This window comes from Myotis lucifugus, unplaced genomic scaffold (assembly GCF_000147115.1).
Source record: "Myotis lucifugus unplaced genomic scaffold, Myoluc2.0 scaffold_66, whole genome shotgun sequence".
In the NCBI taxonomy this organism is placed as follows: Eukaryota; Metazoa; Chordata; class Mammalia; order Chiroptera; family Vespertilionidae; genus Myotis; species Myotis lucifugus.
The window spans coordinates 3,598,780-3,625,469 of NW_005871114.1; the positions used below are offsets into that span (position 1 = coordinate 3,598,780).

General features: G+C 41.7%; 1 protein-coding gene and 1 pseudogene across 1 annotated transcript in view; one reads left to right on the forward strand and one right to left on the reverse strand.

Annotated features, from left to right (window-relative positions):
* The window catches only part of PLCE1 (phospholipase C epsilon 1), a 247,136-nt gene that overhangs the window by 21,511 nt on the left and 198,935 nt on the right, over positions 1-26,690 (reverse strand). The window contains exons 14-23 of the mRNA XM_023754835.1: positions 26,266-26,327; positions 25,993-26,181; positions 22,465-22,558; positions 21,111-21,227; positions 19,248-19,406; positions 14,351-14,480; positions 8,993-9,114; positions 8,037-8,154; positions 2,366-2,497; positions 1,046-1,336 (exon numbers count right to left, since the gene is read on the reverse strand). Coding sequence (XP_023610603.1) covers positions 1,046-1,336; positions 2,366-2,497; positions 8,037-8,154; positions 8,993-9,114; positions 14,351-14,480; positions 19,248-19,406; positions 21,111-21,227; positions 22,465-22,558; positions 25,993-26,181; positions 26,266-26,327 — 1,414 coding nt within the window. The remainder of the gene's footprint in view (positions 1-1,045; positions 1,337-2,365; positions 2,498-8,036; positions 8,155-8,992; positions 9,115-14,350; positions 14,481-19,247; positions 19,407-21,110; positions 21,228-22,464; positions 22,559-25,992; positions 26,182-26,265; positions 26,328-26,690) is intronic.
* LOC111826291 lies at positions 7,275-7,586 on the forward strand (annotated as a pseudogene).

Sequence of the window (26,690 nt, forward strand, 5' to 3'; positions counted from 1 at the left end):
AGCGAAAGGTGTGGTTTGACCTTGGCTGGAGACGGGGTTATGCTGTGGCTGGCGGGTCAGCACGGTTGCTTAGGATCTGATTCAGGTGACGTGAGAGGAATGAGAAGGCCGCTTGGCTGTCCCAAGGAAAGACTGTGGCTTCTGAAGGTGCTTCGAGGAAACATTCCTCATCGACTGTTTCTTTATCTTCTGCAGCTCCCTTCCTGCCCCCATAACCAAGTAGAAACAAAATACTTTATCCTCTCCACTCCCAGAGTCCTTGAATTTATTATTACTAGTCATTCTGTGACCTTGAGCAAATCAATCGCTCTGTGCCTTGGTTTGCTCATCTGAGGAGTGGGGATCATAAAGGTGTCCACCACTTAGGGTTGGTGCAAAGATTAAATCAGATAATAGGGGGTCAAGGAAAATTCAGCATGGTGTCTGTCGCACGGTAAGTGTGCAAAGAATGGTAGCTCTTATTCCGGACGTCGGGCCTCATCAGGTATTCCTGCTAAGAGAGTTCCCTCAGCAGTGAGAAAAACAAACACTGCTTTCTTGGTTTGCACACTTGTTTTCTCCATGTGAGCTACTCTGGGAGCAATGACCATTATTCTCCATTTCAATCTCAATGGATAAGAAGAAGCTAACATGCAATTTGCTTGGAGTGACAACTACTTATTGACTGCAAGGAATAGCTTAGCAAGACAGCTTACCAAAGGGTGTTAGTAACTCTCTGCCCCAAAAGGTCTTTAGAAACAAACTAGACACGGCCCTAAACACTGTCTTATTTAAAGACACAAAAGAGTAGCCTTATGTTTAAAAAATGCTTTAAAAAGGGAGCAAGAACAAGAGATTACTAGGGACCCCTTTAAGGTTCTTTCCTATCACCTTAACTCTGAAACATCAAGGGCACAATTCAGTATCAAATGCACCGGTATTTTTGCTCTTACATATGGTGTGCCCCAGTCTGGCATCTTGCCCCTCTTAACTAAAATGCTGTTTGTTGAACTATGTTTTCTGGAACACAAGACCCGAAGGAGAGAGGTGAGGAGCAAGCCGTTACCATCTGTCTGGTAGTTGAGTGCCACGAGCTGTATCCCGTGCAGCCAGAACATGAGGGGGTTGGGGTTGGAGGAGTCGATGCGGGTGGCAGCCGGGTAAGTCCTCAGCAGCTGACAGGCGGTGTGCTGGATCAGTTTCTGAGAATACCTGCGACACAGACGTTTGGCGGCATTTTCATTCAGCGATGAGATATGGTAACATTTGGGAGTTCTAATGATAGCGCTGAGGGACGTGGCTGGGCTGAGGGGGGAAGAAGACTCCTCCCAGGCCTGTCGCATTCCTTCATAGGAACCTAAACCCCCCAAAAGATTAGCCTCAGATTAGTGCAGGACACTTTAAATGTTTTAGAAAGATAAACCTGAACAACATCTCGGTAAAACAATCATAACCATGTAACACGTCAGAGTAGATCTTAATAGTGTTACACTATTCAGTTACACTACAGTAGTGTTATACTATACTTGAGTTAGTCCACCACCTTGAAACAAAATGATAGCTATTGAGTTTTAAAATGAATGCAGAAGCACCAATTTAAGTTAAAAGCCTGGAAATCCTTTGCCTCATCTGACTTGTGGATATATTTGAACAATACATGGCAATATATGCACAAGGGTATTCACTTTAGCGTTTGTTATAAGGAAAAAACAGCAACAAAAAAACCAGGAAGCAATCCAAATGTTCTACCAGTGAGGAAGTGGTTAAATGACAGTATATACACAATGGAAAACCACAGAGGCATAAGGAGAGTAAGGTAGATATATGCTCAGAAAGCTGTTTGGAAAGTAACAGCAATATAAAAGTTATACAAATATGCTCGGTTGTATCCCATTGGGATCATCTTAAAAAGAATCTTATTCTTCTTGAACAAAACACAATAAACCTAACAGTGGTTACCTCAGGGGACTAGAACTGAGCCATTGAGAATAGAAAGGAATTTTAATCGTACCCTATATTGTTTGAGTTGTTTTTTTTAACTATGAGAATTTATTACTTTTATAATAAAAAGTAATTAGTAATAAAATGGATATATCTTCTGGAGTTATAATGGTGACGAGAGCAGTTCCAAGAACCACTAGAATGTTCCAAGGTGGTTCCAATTTTTCCCTATTGAGGCAAACACTGTTAGAACATCTTCAGTGAAGTGCTATTTTTTAGGAAGTTAAACATGTAAAATTGAAAAATATTTCTACTACACTTAGATAACATAAACATTCATGGAAATAAAAAAAAAAAGAAGTTCAAGGGAAGTGCTTCGACAGTAAATGTTGGACTTATCCAGCATGCGGAATCAAGCAAAGGTATCGAAAGAAGGTGACTTTACTTTTTCCAGATGTTTTGTTAAGTGATGCCGTCTCCCCAGGGCTCATTCTGCCCGGATTGTTGCCAAAAATGGACTTCCTGCTTTTCCTTTCTTTTCCTCTGTTAGAGCCAGATGCATTTAGAGTTGACAGGCCTGTTCCCATAAAATGAAAATAAATAAGCCAAAAACTACAAGCGAGGGAACTCGACATTTTCCATCCCTGTCCATGTTTACTTTGAAGTCTTACTACTCCCTGGTTACCCTGCTCAGAAGACCCACTTGCATTCTCAACACCGTTAATAGCAGCATTGCAGGCTTTAGAGTGAAGTTTTTATCTCTGTGGGCAAATGTGACAAGAACTGCAGGGTTATTACAGAATGACCGCAAAATAGCACCCACACCCACCTGATGGTGCACCAGAAAGATTTTGAAAAAAATGCATAAAAAGAAATTACTCAAGCCGAAACCGGTTTGGCTCAGTGGATAGAGCGTCGGCCTGTGGACTGAAGGGTCCCGGGTTCGATTCCGGTCAAGGGCATGTACCTGGGTTGCAGGCACATCCCCGGTAGGAGATGTGCAGGAGGCAGCTGATCGATGTCTCTCACATCGATGTTTCTAACTCTCTATCTCTCTCCCTTCCTCTCTGTAAAAAATCAATAAAATATATTTAAAAAAATATTATTAAAAAGAAATTACTCAACACTGAATTATCAGGACCGAATTACTCAATTTTGAGAGATGAAAGAAGGGCTCGGAGCACGAGTTTTAGCATCACATTGTCTAGGTTGAATTCCTGCCATTACGAGCCCTGACTTAATATCCACCTTCTCTGTTCCTCAGTTTCCTTATCTACAAAATGGGTATAAAGATAGGAACTCACAGGCTTAGTTTGAGGATTAAACGAGAAATATGTTAAATGACAGTGATGTCTCATGGCTTCTCTTTCTCACTCCTGGTCCAATCACTCCCTGACTCCTTCCTGCCTGGCACAGTGCCTGGCGCGCAGCAGCACTTTAACAGATATTTGCTGAACGAGGAAATGAATGCACACCATGCAGACCTGGATCCAGTGCAGGAAGAGTGAGTTAAATGACAGTGATGTCTCATGGCTTCTCTTTCTCACTCCTGGTCCAATCACTCCCTGACTTCTTCCTGCCTGGCACAGTGCCTGGCGCACAGCAGCACTTTAACAGATATTTGCTGAACGAGGAAATGAATGCACACCATGCAGACCTGGATCCAGTGCAGGAAGAGTGAGTTAAAGGCACCAGGCAAGCCCGTGGCCTCCCAACTGTTTCCACTGTCTACATTGTACCATTAGATCAGTGGTCAGCAAACTGTGGCTCGCGAGCCACATGTTGCCCACCACTGCATTAGATAATAATTCCTTCAGCTGGAGCAGTGTTCAGGAGGCCCTCTTTGAGATGAAAATACACCTTCCAAAAACATCATCAGAGAAGACAGGATAAAGGAGTGTTTCATAAAAGCATAGACTTTGGGGTTTAAACCCAGTTCCTCGTGGTGTGACCGCCCACAAGCTACCGAACCCTCTGCACTCCTTGCTCACCTATAAAAGGGCTGTGGTCACGATGAAATGAGATCATGTATATTTACATACTCAGTCGAGTGACTTGTTCAGAGAAAGTGCTCAGTTCATAGCAGCTATGGGGCTTCTAAATTTTTTCTCTGAAGTATCCTTAACCACAAAGACGTGCTAAGTTGCACTAGTGAGTTTTCATGCTTTATCTTAAAATTTTGTGTGAACTTTGCCCTCTACACAATGATGTAACAGTAGATTTTCTCCCAAGTAAAACTGATGAGAGGTCAGAGTGAGGCCCTGTGTTCATTCTGGGAGTTTTGCACACATCCTGGCCCACGTCGACATTCCCCAGGGATATGTGGGACCTTCTGTGAACAGCCTGGCTGTTCTCTCCGGGTGGGGCGAGGAAGCAGGAACACGGGCTGGTGAGCAAGAGAGGGGAGGAATCTGCCCTGTTGGCCCATCTATATATGTAAAGGCTCAGCGATCTTTATGGCAGAACGACTGGAACGACCAGAATGACCAATCGCTATGATGCACACTGACCACCAGGGGGCAGACACTTAATGTAGGAGCTGCCACTGGTGGTCAGTGCACTCCCACAGCGGGAGCGCTGCTCAGCCAAAAGCCAGGCTCACGGCTGGTGAGCACAACAGTGGTGGCGGGAGCCTCTCCCTCCTCTACGGCAGCACTAAGGAGCGGCGAGCCAAGCGGAAAGGAGCAAGCAGGCAGGCGGTAAGGAGCGAGCAGGTAGGCAGTTAGGAGTGAGCAGGCGGGTGGTTAGGAGCGAGGGGTCCCAGATTGCGAGAGGGATGTCTGATTGCCCCCTTCCTTCCCCCCCCTGCATAAATCTTGTGCATCGGGCCTCTAGTTTATCAATAAGAATAGCAACCACCATCAGTTCCAGCGAGCCAACTACCTGTAGATAGTGTGCTAGTCGCATTAGGTACTTTATTGTTAATGTTTACGACAACCCTGCAAGTGAGGACTGTTCTGTCTCTTTTATTGGAAGGGCCTCTGAAGTGCAGAGAGGGTAACTAACTGCTGTAGTCAAGGTCACTGAGGAGCGGAATCCTGCCACTGAAGCGGGTTCCTGATCTTGGGGAGGTTACTGTACTTCTGGGGAAGGTCGTGCCACGTGGTCTTCATGCTGCCTCACTGCTCTGAAGATATTTTTGCACATGCCTCTGTGGATGGGACTTGGGATGGTGAAGGGTGAGATTCATTGAAATGGATAATGTAGCAAAATTAAAATCCATAGTGTAGCAAAATGAACATTTTATGGTATTTTCCCCCAGAGCATCAGAACAAATAAAAATCATGATAAATATGTAGAAGGTAGTGTAACAATGATTCTAGCAACACAATTTAGTGGTTTTGAGAAAGGAAGTAAAGAAAAATGTCCGAAATTTCAATTACTAAAAAAAATTAAACTACAGTATGTCTTATAAAGACTGCGTGCCATTTAAACACTTTAAAAGAACAGCATATTGGGAATCTATATCTATAAAAGCCTAAGTGACCATTCAACCAGTAGCTATGATGCACACTGACCATCAGGGGCAGATGCTCAATGCACAGGCATGGAAACATGGAACAGACTGATAAATCTCAGAAGGAAGGGGGTGGGGGAAAGGCGGGAAGAGATTAACCAAAGATCGGCCTGTGGGGATCCGGCCGACTATGCACTGTCCCCCTAGGGGTCCCGGATTGCGAGAGGGTGCAGGCCAGGTCAAGGGACCCCACCAGTGTACGAATCCGTGCACGCGGCCTCTAGTTTTAAAAATAAGCCAAATAACGCCATGCGTAGCCTGTGCCTCCAGTCAGAGGTTGGTCCCAATGACCTTTGACTCTTCCAAAATTTGGGCATATTTGCTCTTTATCTACTCGGTACTTGAGAAGAAAAGACCAAACCGGTGGGGTGGTTTGGGTGTAGTGTGAGCTGAATTTATAAAGAACAGGAGAGGCAGTGAGTGTGATTCTTGAACGAAGTGACCTTCACACTTGTTCCTGTGATGAAGGACACGCAGGCCATGAGGCTCTTTTGACAGGAAAAGGATTTTTCCTCATCATAAGAACACTTTCACCAGCTGCAAATATGATCACATTGTACTTATGTGAAAGAAGGCCTGGTCTGTGAAACTACACCTAAATGGCTAGGTTCCTGCATGTCTTTGAGATCTCTGCTTGCTAATTATTCATTCATATTCTCCGCAACAGAATTTGCCAACAGGTAAGCAGCAGCAGCTGCCAAAATCTCCAGTTTATGGGAGAGAGCTTAAAATTGAGAAAGTTCTATTTATGACTTTTTTCCTTCTGGTGTGTAAAAAGACCACTATTACCTAATTTTTAAATAGCCCAATACCTCTGTCCCAATTTCAGGGCAGAGTGTGAGAACTGATGCTTAAGATAACCCTCTGGGAGCCAGGATCTGCATTCAGACCATATTGAAAAAAATGAGGGTTGGTATTTTAACCCTCTCCAGGCCAAGTTTGCTAACGTTTAGATAATCCCCCAATTCTAGTAGCTTTCCTGTCCTCTGCAAGGGAATCCTTTTTCTTAGTAGAAAGAGGTAGATTTTTCTGACTTCCTAGGTTATGGACTCTCCTGTTTGCCCTCCACCTCCTGCTGTCCCCTTGTGGGATGCACACTGGGTGAGCTCACTGATGACACGCCCTGACAAGAGAGGCGAGGCTGTGCAATGCAGATTGACAGGCTCCAGAATCGTAGTTATGCCATTTGTTAGCTGAAATGGACCCCACCCCCTTTTTTAAAAGCTGTTTATCAGCACTTTACTTCTAGAAATGGCCAATTGAGGAAACTTTTTCTCCCACTGAAACGCCCCTTGTGGTTTGGGTGGAGCTCAGGGGTGGGGCAGGTGACAGAGGCCTGGGACAGTCTGAACACTGCCTGCGCTGGGCCACAGTGACTAGTTCAGGAATGGGCAGAGGACCCAGTGAAAAACAATCAAACTGCTGCGGAAAGTTCTGGAAGAGCGGCTTACACTGAAGCTGAATCTGGAAGCATGTAGTGCCGGCCTGCTGCAGCTGCCTTACAGCCCAAAGGGAAGAGGGCCAACACGACAGAGACAGTGAGAAACAGGGAGAGAGTCCTGGATCAAGCCGTACCTGAAACTTCTGTACCCATTTTTCAATACATGAGCCAATAAGGTTACTCTTTGTGTAAGTCAATTTCTGCCACTTTCAAAGAAGAGTCTTAACTGCTTCACTCTGAAACCTAGAGCCAATTACTTTATCTCTCTCAGACTTTGTCTTATTTAAAAATGGGGAGTAGATCGGTGACGTCAGGAGCAAATGCTGGGCTGACCGCAGGAGTGTCAGAGAGGCCATGAATTCTGTTTGGAGGTATCTTTGAGCTCACTTAGATGCCATGAGCAAAGCTCACCCTCCTGAGTTAAAAAAAAAAATTATGGACAAGAAGTTATCATTGAAATTAAATGGTGGCAGCCATGTCCAAGGAATATTGCAGGGATTTGATCCCTTTATGAATCTTGTGATAGATGAATGTGTGGAGATGGCAACTGGTGGGCAACAGAACAATAGTGGAATGGTGGTAATACGAGGAAATAGCATCATCATGTTAGAAACCTTGGAACGAGTACAAAGAATGGCTGTGTTTACCAGAGAAATCAACTGCTTCCATATGTCCCCTCTCCACAGCACCTGCTTCACTACAATATAAAAATCTAGTCCTGTCCATTTTCACATTGAACTTTTGTTAAATAAACTTTTGTATTTGTCAAAAAAAAGGGGGAGGGTGAATAAACCCAATATCTCATTGAATTATTATGAAGGCAATAAGATGATGTATGTAAAATACACAAATCCTGGTACTTAAATGCTTAATAAATTTTAGCTACTAGGTGTTATGAATATTATTATTTTATTATCATTTTCACTATTAACTATTATAAAAAGACATAATATGATCTGGAAAATAAATATTTTATGGTATTTTCCTCATGAGCATCACAGCAAATTATAATAACAAATATTTAGGATGTATTGTAACAATGATTTCAGCAACACAATTTAGCTATTTTGAGAATATTTACACTACCCAATTAAATAAATAGCATATTTTTATCTCTTGGCACCTTTAAATGTTTTAGAAGTGTTTGACTACTCTTACCTGGGAATTTTACTGCTTGGCAATAGATGACAAGGTCGGAAAGCTCTGGTGCAATCTGTCTGCTTTCTTTTTTATTCTGAGGAAGATAAAATTCTTCTCCCAACTCCATGTCATACACCTAGCAAGGGGAAAATTACACCAGTTGACATGAAAGGTATATGCCACCCAGAAACCCTTTATCTGCTGCTTTCTCAGTGGGTTTCACCTTGCTCTACATTCACCCCGTTCTGAGAGCAAAAAGTGAGTCTGACGCCTGGGTGCAGTCCAGTGTGGAACAGTCAGTGTGTATTTGCTGAATGAATAGAGAATCGAGCAGGTATCTTCTGTGGCTCAGATTTCTGATATTTTATTCTTTTGTTCTCTAACATTCTCACTGCAACTACGTCTACAGATTTGCTCAGAGCCTGTATTCTGTGAGGCACTTGAGGGTAGAGTCTGGGTATCTAATTTGTCCTTCTATTCTCAGTGTCCTTCCTCTGTTAACACTTCACCATCTGGCCCGGTTCATCTTCGTGGTCATCCCCAACATCTTCAAACTTCTAGCAATTCCTTGAACATACCCGGCTGTCCTCTTGGCCTGCATGCCGTTTCTGTCTGTTTGGCTAAATCTTCCTTCTGCAACATCATCTTCTTAATGCTCTGATAACACTGTGAAATCACTGCTCTTTTATTTACCTACAAGCATTGTTTACGGATTGGGCTCCATCACTGAACCACCTCCTGCACCACCTCAGTGTCTGCCACCCAGTACACCTTCAGTAGGTATTGGCTGGATGAATCAATGACTCAATGACTAACCTTCTACAAATGGCAGGTGGGTGTCCCATAGCATCACCATGTGGGCTTTGGCATCTAAGGGAAAGTGAGGGGAAGGGGCAGGGAAGGAGGGAAATCCCACCTGAAACTGACAAGAGTGTCATGGTCCAAGTGTAATTTAACAGAAATCATTCACCCACCTTTCCTTTGTTGCAAGCAGAGTTGTCTGCTTTCTTTATCCTCTTGGGGATTTCTTCATTATACTCAAACTGAAGCTTGTCGCTACACGATTTGCTTTCAGGTCTGTCTTCTAGAATGTTATCTGAAAATGAGTTGGCAGGCTTCAGCGCACAAGAACCAAATGCTCACTCAAGGGCTACGTCTACGTCATGGCAAGGATACCCAGACACTTGTGCTTGTTGTGAGACAAGGCTGGCTACATGTTACCAAAATGATGTATAATTTTTAGATTTTGTTAAACAGTGTGCTTATTTTTGATTGCATGGATTCATTTGCCAGTAGTTTTGGTACCACACAGACATCATCTAAATGAGAAGGCTCGTTTTCATATAGATGACTGGCTCTGTGCAAAGATGACAGAAGATGCCCTGTGTCAAGAAGCTCTCGGCACATGGGTTGGGGAAGGGTTTAGTGGTTGAAGCACTTCTAGATGGTGAGTGGTTTAATCACTCTCACTTTGAAATGAAGCTATTAGCCTCTTTCACCTCTAGAAATGTCAAAACCAGAAGAAAAAAGACACTGTCATTTGCAATGCAGTTTTCACAATTATACTTAATTAAAAAGTAAAGTTTTCATACTTGTCTATCAATTGATTAAGTGAGAATTTTAGGGATAGGAATTGAAATATATCTATAAATATGCAAAGTATGAGAGATACTTCTATACTTTGGTCTTATGTTGAATTTCTATTCAAAATGTCTTTAAAGTGTTAGAGGTACATCACGATTATGTTCTTTTAATATGAAAAACATGAAAGCACATTTCTCACCTTGGATTTACTATCTCATCAGACCACAAATGCTTAGACCAAAATATCATTATACCAAATCAGGGCCATGCAGGCTGCCAAGAGGTAAGTGAGATCAATCATTTTACTACATTTTTATTCACGTAAGTGTCACAACGTCATACTAATCAGGCCTAAGAAACTGGAAACAGATGCCGACATTCATGCAGTTAAAATGGCCAGTTCGAGTGGCTTTACCTTCCTGACAGTTAGGAGCAGGAGAAGCAGTAAGGACATCTGCTACAGAAAAACAGAATCAGAAAGGAGATAAAAGTAAGAGAAATTAAGACAAAAAGCCAGATAAATTAAACTCAGGTATGAAGCAGAGCATAAATAACAACAGCTTAGGTGATAAGATAAATGAAATAAGAACTCTTCCATCGATGTACTATTTTGACTACTAAGGGATGCAAAGGCTAGCAATAAAAGAAGCACAAACATTGTTAATGGGTAACATGCTGCCACACTCACATTTTGCATTAATACTCCCAATAATACATTATGTGCACTGGATATAAGTGGATTGTTTTAGGACCATGTAGTCATTGTGATAGAATATTTCTATATTAAGTTGCCAGTTCAAATCTATACTCTAGGGCATGTTCAAAGTTAGTCAGGATAAACAGCAAGGTTGGAAAAAATTAACTGATATTTATTGAAATTTAATTAAATAGTTGCTTAGAACTTACTGGCTAAAAGGCAGAGTAGTGGTTCCTGAAACACATGAGCCCCATGTACAACACCCTTTAGATTTTCTGGAAGCAATTTTGGAATTGCCACATTTTTACAGCAAAGGAGGCTTCAGACTAATTCATTTTATAGATGGGGATACGGAGGCCTGGGGCTGTCACAGAGATAAACTGCGCCCCCAGATTCTCGAGACGGATTCTCAACCTGGGCTGCTTGCGAGGGCCTCAGAAGGCCTGTGAACACTCTTGCAAATTTATGCAGAAATTTGAGAGCACGTTCATTTCTGAGGGGACTGGGCACAGCTTCCAAGGGACCCATCATTACAAGAAGCTGATGAAGCTGGGACTGGTCCTGCCCACAGCAGGCAGGCTTCTCTGTCCTTCTCAGCTCAGCTGGAGAAAGTGAAGATGGTGGAGGGAAGCAGAGAGGAGTAAGGCAACATACCACCACCACCAAAAGTGCAAGACTGACAGGACCCGTAACAGGAGCATCAAGAAGCCTGCACAGGCCAGACTTCAACACATCACGGCATAACTACGAGGCCCGTTTGGGAATCAGCCCGTCAGAGCAATCTTTCAGTGAAATGGGAAATAACCCCGTGGCGGCAGAGGGTTTGATTGTTGTAGGTCCTAACTGTTAGTGCTGGAAGAAGGGAGAATGTCAGCCAACATGTAACAGAGCCTTCTCATTACACACCCGAGGGGCCTAAGGCCACAGTGTGAAAGGACAATGCCCAGGTCTCACAGTCCATGGGGCAGACCTGGTGGGGCCCCTCTCCATATATACTCCCCCACCCCAGCACATGCTGGTTTTAGAAAAGCACTCTACTACTATAGATATTCACTGTTGTCTTAAATTTTACTCTACTGAAAATATAGGCATACCTCATTTTATTGTGCTTTACTGATATTGCAGTTTTTTACAAGCTCTTCCACCAGCAAAAATATTATGACTATTGCGGTGGTCTGGAACCTAACCTGCAATATCTCTGAGGTATGCGTGTAAATCAGAAAGATCTTTCCCCAAACTGTTCATTTTTAATTTGCATATCAAAACACCAATAATAATAATAATGAAAAGCTAGCTCCTTTCTTTTTTTAAAAAATATATTTTTTATTGATTTCAGAGAGGAAGGGAGAGGGAGAGAGAGATAGAAACATCAATGATAAGAGGGAATCATTGATAGGCTGCCTCCTGCATGCCCCCTACTGGGGTTTGAGCCCACAACCTGGGCATGTGCCCTTGACTGGAATCGAACCTGGGACCCTTCAGGCTGACGCTCTATCCACTGAGCCAAACCAACTAGGGTGCCAGCTCCTTTCTTGTTATTAAAAGTACAGAAAAAAACACACAGGATGATTTATGATAGAGAATGGATGTATCTTCCAATGTACTAACTTCTTACAGAAGGAAATTACTTCTGGATTGGTTGATATCTTAAATATCAACCAAAAAAATTGGTTTTCATTTCTTATCTGAATAAATTTGTTCTTCTATGGAAAAACATCACCATGACTGTTGTAGGGACCCACGGGGAAGAATAAGTCAATATAGAAATATTCATATTCCCACAACTTTTCAAGAATAAAATATAAAAATTATATTTTTCTCCCTCTTTTAACCTCCCCATTAGAGAATATGACCCTCATATAATCTGATGGGATTTCAAATAAATAAATTGGTTTTTAGTTGATGGTATGAAGCACTCAACTAAAGATAAATATTAAATAGATACAAAAATTCCATTTCTGAATGTCTATCTGAAGGAAACAAAAACAATTCAAAAGGTATCTGCATCCTGGCCAGTGTGGCTCAGCTGGTTCAGCATCGTCCTCTGCACCAGGAGGTTGCTGGTTCACTTCAGTTCAGGGCACAAGCTGGGTTTCAGGCTTGATCCCCAAGTAGGGAGTGTGCAGGAGGCAGCCGATCCATGTTTCTCTCTCACTGATGTTTCTATCTCTCTCTCCCTCTCCCTAAAATCAATAAAAACATACTTTTAAAAAAGATATATGCCTCCCTGTGTTCATTGCTGCATCATTCATAATAGCCAAGATATGGAAGCAACCTAAGTGTCCATCGATAGATGAGTGGATAAAAAGGATGTGGTACATATATACAATGAATATTATTCAGTCATAAAAAAGATGCAATCTTGCCATTGGCGACAACATGGATAGACCTAGACCAGTGATGGCGAACTTTTTGAGCTCGGCGTGTCAGCATTTTGAAAAACCCTAACTTAACTCTGGTGCCGTGTCACATATAGAAATTTTTTGATATTTGCAACCATAGTAAAACAAAGACTTATATTTTTGATATTTATTTTATATATTTAAATGCCATTTAACAAAGAAAAATCAACCAAAAAAATGAGTTCGCGTGTGTCATAGGTTCGCCATCACTGAAGAGAGTATTATGTTAAGTGAAATAAGTGAGAAAGAGAAAGACAAATACCATATGATTTCACTTATATGTGAAATCTAAAAAATAAACAAATAAAACAAACAAAACAAAACAGAAACAGACTCAAATACAGAGAACAAACTGATGGTTGCCAGGAGGTATGGACATGGGAGATGAGTGAAAAGGGGAAAGAAGAGGCACAAACCTCCAGGTATAAAAAAAAAGTCAAGGGGATGCAATGTACAGCATAGAAAACATATTATCATAGTAACTTTGTATGGTGAGTTGCTAGATTTATTGTAGTGAGGACATAAGGACATAAATGTTGAGTCACTATGCTGCTCACCTGAAATTAATATAATATTGTATGTCAACTATACTTAAATTTAAAAAATGGACAGACTAGAATTGTATTTGGAGTGGGGTGGGCACAAAAAGACTGGCTTGTAACTACTGGCCACGGTGGAGGTTCAAGGAGCCAAACATGACTAGGAGACAGTTCTGCTGTGTGAGAAGCAGATACCTGGAGGGCAGTTTGGCTGTCTTAATGCCAGTGGTGAGTGGTCCCTGGTCGGTGCATATATGCATATTAGCAAAACAATTATCTTACAGAGAAATAATGCATTCCACATGTACAGTATTTACATAAATAAGAAAGTTGGCATATTTTCCTTACTACACTGTTGTCTTACAGAATTTGCCAAAGTAAAACAGTCTATCATCAGCAACGATACCTGAGAGGACATTTTGTAATCTGTAACAAATGACACTAATTTAGTGCAAACAAAACACACCCAAAACTTAATTCTCATGTAAGAAGAATCCTTCACCTGTAACAATTTCTAGATACATTATTCCAGTGACTTTTTTGTATTGCGCCATTAGCTTGCCCATGTTTTGTCCCTTTGGTGGGGCTGGGAGAAAATGTGTCATTGGTTTAGTAATGTGAGAAGGAAGTTGGTGGGGTAAGGAAATGATGCCTCTTTCTTTTTCATGCTCCTAGAAATCAGGAGTGAAAGCTGTGAGAGGGAGAGCGGAGAGTACAGGAACATCACACTGCCCCCTGCAGGTGATGCAGGAGACAGCAACGATTCCGCCACAGTCTACAATTCCTGCTGAGAGCATCAATCAAGTCAGAAACTGCAGAGAAACCCCATTCTCAGCTTTTCCTCTAGAAACCCACTTAGGAATGACTCCTGTGTTGCTTCCCATACCTTCCTCTTCTTTCCTTGAGTGGTGGCTGTAGTGGCTAACTTGGTCCTTCTTGCCAGGTGAAAGGATTCAGAAACTCTTGGACAATATATTACAACAGTTTGTATTGCTGGTCTCTGGAGTGTTGGGCTTATTTTTTGGGGGGGCGGGGGAAGACACCACTCCCCTCTCCCCCAACAGAAAATCAAGGCACTTCCCTGCACACAGCAGAGTCTGTTTCTCTTACCATCAGAGAGAGATTCATAGTCATAATCGTACTCGTCCTCTTCATCTTCCTCCTCCTCATTATTAGTAGGTGGGGGGTTGACATTCCCACCATTGTAAGCCTGAGCTTGCATGGATGCTAACTGATGAGCCTGTAAGATATCAACAATTAAAGACTGCAGATGCTAAGCTACTGAACGTTCATTTACAGCTTTCAAAATGACCATCTCATGCTAAAAGTGGTTTATCCTATTTTGATTCATTTGGGAAAGGAAAAAAAAATCTAAATTCACTTGAAGTACAAGGTTAATCATTGGGTGAATGTTAACTTTTCTGCAAGAGGGATCCTGGCGCTTTCTTCAAGAAAAATCCTGCCCTAACCGGTTTGGCTCAGTGGATAGAGCATCGGCCTGTGGACTCAAGGGTCCCAGGTTCGATTCCGGTCAAGGGCATGTACCTTGGTTGCGGGCACATCCCCAGTGGGGAGTGTGCAGGAGGCAGCTGATCGATGTTTCTCTCTCATCGATGTTTCTAACTCTCTATCCCTCTCCCTTCCTCTCTATAAAAAAATCAATAAAGTATACTTTAAAAAAAAAAAGAAAAATCCTAAGGAATTGTGGTTCCCTGAGGCAAACCCTCCCAGAGAAACCTTGGTGCCTCAGACCCAAATGCTGAAGTGGACCAGCCCATCAATTCTGGAAAAGTAAATCTTTGCTAAGAAACTATTTTTCTTTTTCCTTCTTAAAATAATATTTAAAGGCCTTTGACCTTGAGAAAAATGTTAGAATCCCTATGGTTGAAGAGACCAACAGATTAATTTCATCAGTCAGATTAATAGGCTTAGAAACTTCCAAAAACTTGGTATTGCTGCTAGGAAGGTCATAAGCCTTATATTCAACTAGAACCACTGTGTGGGGTTATGACAGGACACAAGAATACAGGTCTGGGCACCTATCATAAGGAAATAATCCAAAATATAGGATTATTTATGTGTATATAATATTTATACATGTAAATGTATATATGTGTGTGTGTCTATAAAAACACACATACAGTGGTGGACAAAAGTAGGTTTGTAGTTGCATTGTGACATTATTTAATAAAGCTAATGTAATAATCATAAGCACGTCTTTTTCTATATGAACAACTGTAAGCCTACTTTTGCCCACCCTGTACATTTCTATATCCTTGGTTCAGCATCTATGTATCTCTTGTAATGATATAAAGTGATATGCATAAAAGGCTAACTCTTAAATGGAAATACATCAGGATTCTTGGCCTGTTTTTGTGGCACAGGCCCCTCGGGCAGTGTGGTGAGGTAGGACCCCTTCTCAGAATGACGTTTTAAATGTATAAAAATCAATATATAAGATTATACAGGGAAAAAAAAGAATGGTGAACACAGTTATCAAATGTTGAAAAAACAAATCTGTGCAATAGGAATATGGGTTTCTTTATTAACACAGTAAAAGCATGAATATAGGTAGGCCAAGTAACGTTTTTGAAATAGTGACGAGCATACGTAATTCTTGGAGACATTTATAACAACTGTGATATAATATGAGAAATCTACAGTTTCTGTTGGTGACAAAGACATAGGTACTGCCAATGTCACTGTGGTTTTTTCTCTACATTTATAATCAGAGGAAATGCTAAATTTCAGCCAACAGTTAGTAAAAATGAAGATGTAGTTGTTTTTTTTTCATCTAAATTCCGTGACCCCCTGAATTCTATTTCTGAATATTACCAAGGTTAAGAATCCCTGTAATATAGGTTGTTTTGGGCCTTGGAATTATGTATATTTTAAAATAATTATTTATTCCCTGAAGTTCTTGAATTGTGGTCATATGACCTTTATAATAAACACATATACGTAAGCAAGGTACAGATTAGGCTATGTCTATAGCTGTATCCACCTGGATAACTGAACACTGTCTAGGCTGGGACTTCTCAAAGTGAGTTTTGTGTAACACTCTCAGTCATGTAAAAACTGACAATTAGCCCTAGCTGATTTAGCTCAGTGGATAGAGCCTCTGCCTGCGGACTGAAGGGTCCCAGGTTTGATTCTGGCCAAAGGCATATGCCTGGGTTGCGGGCTCAATTCCCAGTAGGGGGCGTGCATTCTCATCATTGATGTTTCTCTCTCTCTCCCCCTCTCCCTTCCTCTCTGAAATCAATAAAAATATATTTAAAAACGGACAATTACAGTAACCACAAAACACAATGGAAGTTTGGAAACAGCCACTTACACAAACTGAAACACATTCCTACTATGGAGCTTCACATGGCCTTTACTTAATATGCTAAAGGGCATGACTTGTCAAAGATTTCCAGTACAGCCTTTCCCATGCTTTTTAATCGGGGAATTTTAAATCTTTTTTCAGAGAGTCTCATAGGATTAGCAGTCTTCAAAGCTTCAGGGAATCTTCTCTAGACACAAGTGAGCCACAAAAGCATGTCTATTAGTCATGGATAAGAGAAGGGCCTCCACATAGCAAGCATTCAAGGGAGAGCCAAATGCTGGGAATGATGCTGCAAAGAGCCCGGTTGGCTCACTGGCAGAAAAATGTGCGAGCTGTATGCTAGGAGTGGTGCCACGCAAATTCCCACTGCCTCGTAAATGTTGGACAGTGAGTGCTAAGGTCCCTAGATGCTCAGATAGTTCCCCCAGCGCAAGAAGTACGGGAGAGGTGCCCAAATGGACAGTCAAGAGCGGACACCACTATTCTTTGCAATATGCTACTTATTCTGAGACAGAAAAACAGGCCCCCTAGCCCTTGAATAAAAGCAATTCAGGCCCTGGTCAGTTTTTCTCAGTGGTTAGAACACTGTCCCACTGACCGCAGGGTCATGGGCTTGATTCTGGTCAAGGGCATGTATCAGTTTGATCCCCAGTTCTGGTCGGGGCACATGCAATCAATCAATGTGTCTCTCTCACATTGAGGTTCCCTCCCTCCTTCCTTCCCTCTCCCCCCCCCCCCCGCTTTCACTCTCTAAAAAAATCAATGGAAAAAATATCCTTGGATGAGGATTTTTAAAAAGCAATTTAAATATAGGTTAGGGGGTTAGAGTGAAGGGTCAGACGAGGAGATGGGTCTTGGCAGAAACCATGTCTTACTCTGCTCTGTTTCCCCAGAGCCTGGGAGTTCAGGAGACAAGGTCAGAATACAGGAAGTCTGGTGGGGTGCAGTCAGGAGGGTTCAATAAGAGCCTCAGCAAGAGCTTGAGGCAGATGGAGGGCTTCAGAAATCCCACTCTGAGTTAGCCCATCCTCACTGAGGTTAAGTTCCTTTTATAGAAATGACCCAGGCCTTCCGAGTTAGGGGCTGGGTCTGCGCACACTGGAGCTCAAAGCATCCATTCACCCAGCCGGGTGTGAATGCAGGTCACCAGGTCCACAGCCTGCTGGGCACCTGCAAGTCTTCGCAGACATGACTGTCAACATTCCCTGGGATATCAGGGTGGGATGGTCTTAAAAAACTGGAAATGGGATTACACTGTCCCATTTTTCCAAAAGTTGTGGAAATTATATGGTAGGAAGTGCCAAGTTACCTGACAATAGCTGGTTGTGAGAACACAGAAAATAAAGAGGTGGTTAGGAAGAGTTAGCGTGGTTTTACTAACAAATCTCCCACACAGTAACCGCTTAGGCTTTTTGGATAAGGTCTCACCTTGTGGGAAGTAACAGATAAGCAATATTTCCAAACTTCTAGGATGATATAATTACAACAGATTACCAGGCCTGACTTGAAAATTCAGACTTCATTGGGCAGATTAGGGACCTAAGAATCTATGTTTTTAAATCTGTTCTAGTGATTCTCATCAATATATTCTGACTCCTGTGTTGTGTTTGAGAAGGTCTTTTCTGAGGACCTAGGTCTGAATCCTAGCTCTGCCACAAGTAGCTGGGTGGCACTGAGACAGTCCCATCAAGGGCTAGGTTAAAATTAACTGCAAACCTGGAAAAATGGGGAGACGAGACATAAGAACTGTCCCTGTGAAATGAACTGAACTCTTTTTTGTTTTCCACAAAGTCAACATGAGCCTGGTGTGCACGAGAGAATTTTAAAAGTGAGTGCAATTCTAGGCTGCATTAACTGAGGCATGACACTCACATGAAAAGAGGTGATGGCTTCCCTGTCCTCATGCTGCCAGACCCTAGTTGGAGAAGTTCTGGAAATCACGTTTTTAAGACTGGCAAATTCAAAAATGTCTACAAATTTAAGACTATCCAAAATATCCTTAATGAAAAGTGAAGGCTCTTAGCAGCCATATCCTGTGGGGAACAGTTGACACAAGAATGTTTAGCTTGGAGAAGAGAAACACTGGTGGGGAGACACATGCTCGCTTTCTAGATATGCAATTAGCCTGTGCAGCTGCGGAGGGAAGAAGTACTGCCAAAGAGTAGGAGGAACGGGAAGGAGGATTTGGGCTCCGCATAAAGAAGACTCCTGTACAACACAATCTATTCATTAGTGGGATGGAGGCTGCATAAGTGACTGCAAATGACCGTGTGCAGGATGGGAAAGGCAAAAGCTCCAAGGACACTCAGACACATCTTGAAGCCGGTAGAGATATGCACAGGGCAGCGTGTCTGCTTGGCAGGGAGAAGTGGGCAGTAGTTGCTGGGTAAAGAAAGTAGCACAGAGGAACAGTGTTGCAGAAGAAAAGGCCCCCAATGCTGGTTGGTTGTGAGTTAGTGATGCAGCCCTGGAGGAGGGCCAGGCAAAAGAGAACACGGGCTAATATTGTACAGTTGACCCTTGAACAACACAGGTGTGAGGACACTGAACCCAAGTATAACTTTCGACTTCCCCAAAACTTAACCACTAATTGCCTACTGTTAACAGGAAGCTTTACTGATACCATTAATAGCCGATTGCCAATAACCCATAACCTTTTTAACAAGAGAACAGTACCTTTTGCTTTAAGATATCCACCGGCGTCTGGTGGGCTTTTAGCTTCTTATTTTTGAGAAGCACCTTCCTTCTAAGTTGGTCAGGGGAAGGAAGCATTGGATCATCTGAGAAATCACTTTCAAATAAGAACTTAGCCACCAGTTTTTCTCCAAATACAGTCTAGAAAGAAAAACACATAATCAATGCCTTTTATCTATACTTGAATTGTTTCAGCCCCGTTGAATTGTTTCTAAAATCCTAGAAAGAGGAAGTAGCAAAGAAGCTGTGTCCCCATCTCCCCAGTAGTTTCCTACTGGGAGGAAGGGAGGTGGTGAGAAGGCAAGGAGGAGAGGCCAGGCCATTTCCTCCACGGGGCGAGCTCTAACTCTTCAGGAGAATGCTCTGGGGTCTAATGTAGTAAAGAAGAAAACAGAGATTCAGTTAGAGGCTGTGGTTTGTAGAGTATGGCCTGCTCCAGATGCGGGTAAGAAATCAAAGAATAGAAACCTTGAAGTAGGTAGGGAGTAGGGACAAAGATGAAAGATAATAGGGAGAATTCACCATTTGGTACAAAGAACCACAGACACCGTTCTCACAAAGATTCTGAGCACTGGCTCCAAAGTGGAGTGTGTGTGCTTCAAGGAGGTGGGAGAGGATCAGGCACAGGATGATCCACTGGGGTAAGGGTAGGAAATACGGCAAATGCTATTTCTAGCTATTTTTAATTAGAAAAGAACAAAAATGGAAGCTGATTAATGTTTAATGTACAAACTGAAATGATGGCTTGTTCCCTCAGTCTGTAAGTCAGACTCGGTCTGATGTCAGGAGCTGCTCATGGAGGTCCCTGAGGGACAAGGAGGAGCCTCCTGATGCAGGAGATTCAAAATTTCAGAAATAATGAAGCATATCTGTAATAACGGTATCTCCCCTGCCAGATAAGTATTACGTAATGAAGCATACTCAGTCACATGAAAACTTTAGACAATAAGTAAATAGCAAATTCACTTTAAAAATTTTTTATGAGAGCAAAGTTTTTTCTAACCATTAATAATAGTATTTAAAATTCACTTATTACTTTATCCTTTCTGTTATTCCTTTTTATATTCTACTTTTTGCATGTTTTAATATATAAAATAAGTTAATATAGGATATGTATATGATTTAGAAATAAGTCAATAAGTACACCAAAGGAATACATGTCTTAGTGTTTTACTGTTAGGAGTATATAATCAAAAAAGTTTAGAGACCATTCTTCTAAATGATGGCAAAGGAAAGACATATGAAAGGCTAGTTTTGTTGGCATTAGCGTTTCAGGACATTTCCTGCTGGCTATGTCCCTCCCTCCCACTGAAAGCCATGTTTCCACAAAAGCCTCTACCAGTGGAGGGTAGGGGACAGTAAATAGCATATTTGCCCCTAAATCTGCTTTATAGTTTCCTTGTATAAGGAAGGGCGGAGTGTTACCATAGCAACTGCTGTGGCCACGCCGAGCTCCTTGCCAACTTGGACCCTGTATCTGTGGGGTGGGCCTCAGGAAGATTTGACTGATTTGCCCTGAGATATTGTCAGCTTTTCCACAAACAATGACAGGGAACATCTTGGCACCCCTGATTTGTGGTTCCAGAAGCATTGGAGGGTTGGCCTCTCCAAAGAACCACAGAACAAAACAATGCTTCTATTACTCCAGCTGAAAAGATGAACCTTCCAGGAGAAAGACCAAGCCTCCAGGGCACCCTGATTTCTCAGGTCTGAGGGACCCTAATTGTGCTTCACAGCTGGAATCCAGCTGTGGTGTGGTCCACAGAGGCTCGTATAAAACTTGCCTTATTAGCAATGGCAAGACAAGGGCCAAGATACCATCCTGCCTCTTAGCTAAAAGTGTACCTTGAAAATGTCTGCCATTTTTCGTTGCTGAGGCAATGAACAGTGGTTTTCAATTGATATGATGATTGGCAGGTCAGAGTTGATGAAGGCACTGCGATCAATGGCTTCGATCACGTCCTACGAGAGATACAACAGCTCATTAGGGTCTGTCTTATGAGACATCTCATTAGGTATTTGTCCAAGGTGTCAGAAGGCAAGGTACTTACAGCCTCAGAAGGCATCTAAATTATAATTTTCAGAAGGCTCTGGCCAAAGTGGTTTTTATATTTTCAAATTAAGTAAGAGGATAAGGCTATTTTCTATAAAGACATTAAACTGATCATACTGAGTTTTGTTCACATGCTATAAGAAACAGTATGCTGAATTTAACAAATCATTAATATATTTATATTGTGTATACTGTAGGTAAAATACATTATTTTAGTTATAGCATCAAAAATTGTAAGCATAAGATGCTTTCCTGCTCTCAAGGAGTTTATAATCTACTTGGCGCAATGAGACATACACCACATATATTTATGTGTATATGTAAACACAATTATCAACTTCCAATCCCCTCAATGTAAAGTACAAGGGTTTTAAGAAGGCTGAATAGGGAAATGAGTTAAAGAGAAAATGCATTTTAGCCATTATCTCCACAGATGAGAGAAATAATAATCTTTTCCAGACAAGCCACAGTTCAGAGAAAAATGATGTTGCACAGCCAAAGACCCTCTGAATGAGGATAGTAATCACACAATGAAATAATAAACTACTTAGAATTTGAAATAGTAATCCAATGAGACTAATCTTCCTGGGCGACCAACTCCCCAAGTGGAACCAATTCTCATTTCTTTATAAAGTTAATTATTGAATCATCTCTTAACACATGTTGTTGGCCCCTGTTAGCAGGACAAATGACCTTTAATTCCTATAGCAAAGGAACAGCCCTTGAACTTTATATATCATCACATAATGTAAAAATTACAATAATACAGGGGTAAGCAAAAGTAGGTTTATAGTTTGTTTGGAAAGAAGACAAATAATACAAATAAATACTACAAGAATAAACTGTGTGTCATGTACTCACAACTGTAAACCTATTTTTGTCAACCCCTATATTATTATGTGAAAACTAACTTAAGGTAATGGTAACTAAATTTTGGTTGAATGAGAATCTAATAAGAGTTTTATATCAATTCCCAGAAAAATGAACATGCGTGCTGCCTGCATAACACTGTAAATGCTGTGGAGTCTTCAGAGCAAGGATCAGAATCCTCGACCTAAGGTACAATGTGTTAGTCACTGATTTAAGTTGGCAAATGAAGATAATGACTCTTTGAGATTTGATTTAAAGAAAGCTATGAAGCATCACCTTGAAGGGGATCTTGGTTGTCAGTGTATGTCCATGGTAAATGATGGGCATCCCATCATCTCCGTCCCAGCAGTCCAACTCTACGCTCCTACAGCTTGCAGGAGGACCTGTGTGATCAATGAAAAAATCCACCCCAGATAAGTGAATGGAGAGAAAGCCTTAAATTAAACCCCGCCCATGATTCTATATATCAGTGTTCACATTCAGGGCTAAAGCAGAAGGGCATGCGAACTAAAATAAACATTGCATCTTGGCCAAGGGCCACAATTCATCAGGGGTGGGGAAGGCAGAGGACAGATTAAGGTGGAAAGAGTGCTTACCAGAGCTGAATACCATCGGAAAGTAAATTTGATAGCAAAAACATGTGACCATTTTCCCAGCAACTTTGGTCTCTCAAGGGAGTTGTATATACATGGCACATGCTGAACTGAGAGAGCCAGGCTGGGCTCTGTCTAGGCAGATGTCAGCGGAGGTGATGCCACAGCCCAGAGGAGATGAGGCCACTGATTCCTTAATTAACTTAAAAATATGTTTTTATTGATTTCATAGAGGAAGGAAGAGGGAAATAGAAACATCAATGATCAGAGAGAATCACTGATCGGTTGCCTCCTGCACACCCCCTACTGGGGATTGAGCCTGCAACCCTATGTGCCCTGACCAGGAATCAAACCGTGACCTTCTGGTTCATAGGTCGATGCTCACCCACTGAGCCACACCAGCCAGGCCTTAATTAACTTTTATTAAATGAAACCAATAAGGATAAAATCTTCATTTAGATACAAATTCTGCCACTGGCTAATTAATGCATTTGCTATGAACATGTAGCATGTAAGAAGAGTATAAGCAAGGAGTTATCAAAGACTGTTGTCTAATCCTACAGCAGAGATGGAAAATAAGCCATAGTTGACTCTCCCATATCTTTAGCAGACATTAGTAATCAATCACAGCACAGCTGCTCCATATATATATAAAATTGATTTCAGAGAGGAAGGGAGGAGAGAGAGATAGAAACAACAATGATGAGAATCACTGACTAACTGCCTCCTGCATGCCTCCTACTGGGGATCAAGCCCGCAACCCAGGCATGTGCCTTGACTGGGAATCGAACCATGACATCCTGGTTCATAAGTCGACACTCAACCACTGAGCCACACTGGTTGGACTACTCCCTAAGCTTTGATATGTTATCTCACAACCTCTTTGGCAAAGTGCTCCAGGAAACACTACCAATGAATCAGTTGACAGGATACCTCTTTGCTATCCTGGACCTAGAGTTGGAAGCAGAGCTCCTGACATGTGTGTGTGGGTTGCAGCTCTGCACTGTTTGCTTGAAGCAACCTCTTCCTCCATAGAATCTATCAGCAGACTGTATTTTAGGACAGTCTTGAAAGGGTATTGAAAGGATAACCCATGCCAAGAGCATATCTGCAAATGGGCCAAGTCATGGATGTGAGAATCCACATAATTATTACCATGTGACAGCACTCCAAAACTGGGGGCTATTGGCCAGTAGAGTTGCTGCAACAAAACTGATAGTGGAATCCCTCTTATTTTAATATTTTGTATGAAATATTTTGTAGATCCTTCCCACTGCACATCATGCAGCACTCAATCTTCCGGGGTGACCCATCTTCCCAGGTGGAACCTATTCTGTGGCCTGAAATCCCACAGCTTTCAGCTTCTTCCTGCAGCTAGAGTTCCCAGAAGTGTGTTGCTCGGGGCTGAAAACTGTTGTGTAATATGTCAGCTGAAACATGAGGCTGCTCATCTCTGTGGTGCACCTGCCACACTGGGAAGAACGTTCACTGCCTCGCAGCAGATGGGGTGATTTTTCAGCATGAAAATACTAGCGCTCTTTATCAAGGTCTGCAGGACCTTAAGCTGTCCGTACATGGCTAGCAAAGGAAGACCAGAGCTGGCAATTCCAGGTGAAAACAGGGCTTTCTCTCAGTCCCCATCTGACCCATAGAATAATGCTAGGAAGTAATTAGAAGGGCTGAGGGAGGGACTGGTGAGAAATAAACGTAAAGGGAGACTCATACTAGGTTTAATCACCTCTGTGTGTCTATTTGAGGGGCTGTTGCGCCTAATTCAAAAGCTGCGACAACCTCACTTTGGGTGTAATGTTAAGGAGTTAAAGAAAAATTTTGAAATCAAACAGGAAAATGAAGTAGGAATAAAAGTTGGGACATTGGTCTTTGCTTATTTTCTTGGGAGAAATTCTCTCTCTCTCTCTTCATTCCCCCCACCCCCCCAAAAAAAGCAATGGATTTCAAACTTTTTAACCTTGGAATTCTCTGTGCAAAGGCAGGGCCAATATGCACAGCTCATCAAAGAGCAGGACTTCAGCTGCAGTGGGGTTAAGCATGGGACCCCTTCTGCTCTACTGCTTGCTCATCTCAGTGTCAGCAGCTGAGACCCCTTCACAGCACTTCTATTTCAAAAATCATTATTTTAAGGACATGTCTTCATTTCATAATAAAAGCCGCTTAGCTTTTAGAGTTTAGAGCACATATTTCATACTAGATAAACTTTGGGACAGAAGTTTGACCCATGCTTTGAGGAATATCTGAGCTAGTCTGGAGAACAAAGGAACCTCGGTTCTGCTGGGTTTGTGTAAACAATACAATGGCAATGTTCACACTTGGACTCCACCCTTTCCCCATTAGCTCAATCACACGCTTATATAGGGTGTTCCCCCAAAATGAACAAACACTTAACAGCTGATAGCTCAATTGATGCTTCTTTTGTTCAGATTTAATCCACTGGAATGAATAATTATTCAAAGTATGCATACAATTTTGGGGGGCAACCTGTACTCCTTGGAACTAACCTAGCTTCTTCTTCCTGATTGATTACCTCTTCTTGCAGGAGCTCACAAAACAGGCAGCAGACATGAGGGAATTGCAGAAAATATAACAGGGAGGCAACTGACATTCAGATTATTGAGAGTTGGATGTTTAGGTCAAAAGGATGTGCTTTTTTCTAGTCTAGAGAACCTACTGAATTGCCCAGAATATGCCCATGAATTAAATATATAGGAACAGTGCCTACAGTCTGGGCAGATCACTCCCCCTTAAGTTGGTTACCATAGGGATGAATTGATTGTCTAACAAATTGCAAAGCGTAACAACTAATACTTGGGAATAACTTCAGAAAGAGTTGCATTTTCTACTATGCTTTCCCACTACAATATATTGATTTATTTAGCATTTAGGGAAACAATTAGATAACTTTCCCATGGGAAAATCTAATTTTAGTAGGAGTAGGTCAGACTAAGTAGGATCTAAAAGCTATGAGTCTCAAATACTTTTTTTCTCTCTCACTGCCCAGAATAAAGGTTAAGTATAGATAGCGAGGAAAAACAAAACAAAAAAGAAGTAAAGAAAACAACTGTACGTATAGGCTGTTTTCCCACACGTCATGTTTCCTCACATTTCACATGCAGTAGTTTGAGTTCTTCACAGGAGTCTGGGTCAGGTTTCTGTGACTTTGGGGGTTACATAAATAAGGTTTAATGACAAGCACATTCCAAGGGGATTTCTCAGTACCTGGCTGTAGAGTTCTACTGAGGATTCTCCTTTGAGCTGATGGCCTGTGAGGTAGGTATTGTGTGAAGATTCAATGTAATAGTAGGAGAGGGGCAGCTGTAATTCTTTAATGTTCTCCTGTGATTCATCGTTTTCCGAAGCAAAGTTGTCTTTATCCATCAGAAACCTAGGAGGAAACAAATTTTCTTAGGATTGCATGGGAAAAAGATATACTCTTAAATGATAGGGCAAAAGATATTTTAAAAGTTACCTTGCAAATCCTTCAAATGACATTAGGCCCTGATGACACATACTAATGCTAGGCTCAAACTTCTGCAAGGAATACAAAAAGAGTGTTATTTAGGTAAAGGAACCTAAGGGGGAAAACACCACATCATTTTTTAAAACTGTTCTGTTTTCATCAGGAAACATCTAAACCAAATATTTGAACTAATTTAGCTATGTAGTGGTAAGATGTAGATTTTTTTTTTAAAAAAGAAAACATTTATTACAAGTCAGTTTATTATACGAAGCATATTTACTTAAGAGAAAAGAATAAGGTTGATTTATATGAAAACAAATGGTATCAGTTTATCCAGGTGAAAATGGGGATAAAAATAGCAGCTATCATAGAGCTGGTGAGAGGTAAATTAGATGCTTCTCATAGAGCACTTCGTACAGTGCTTGCACTCGATA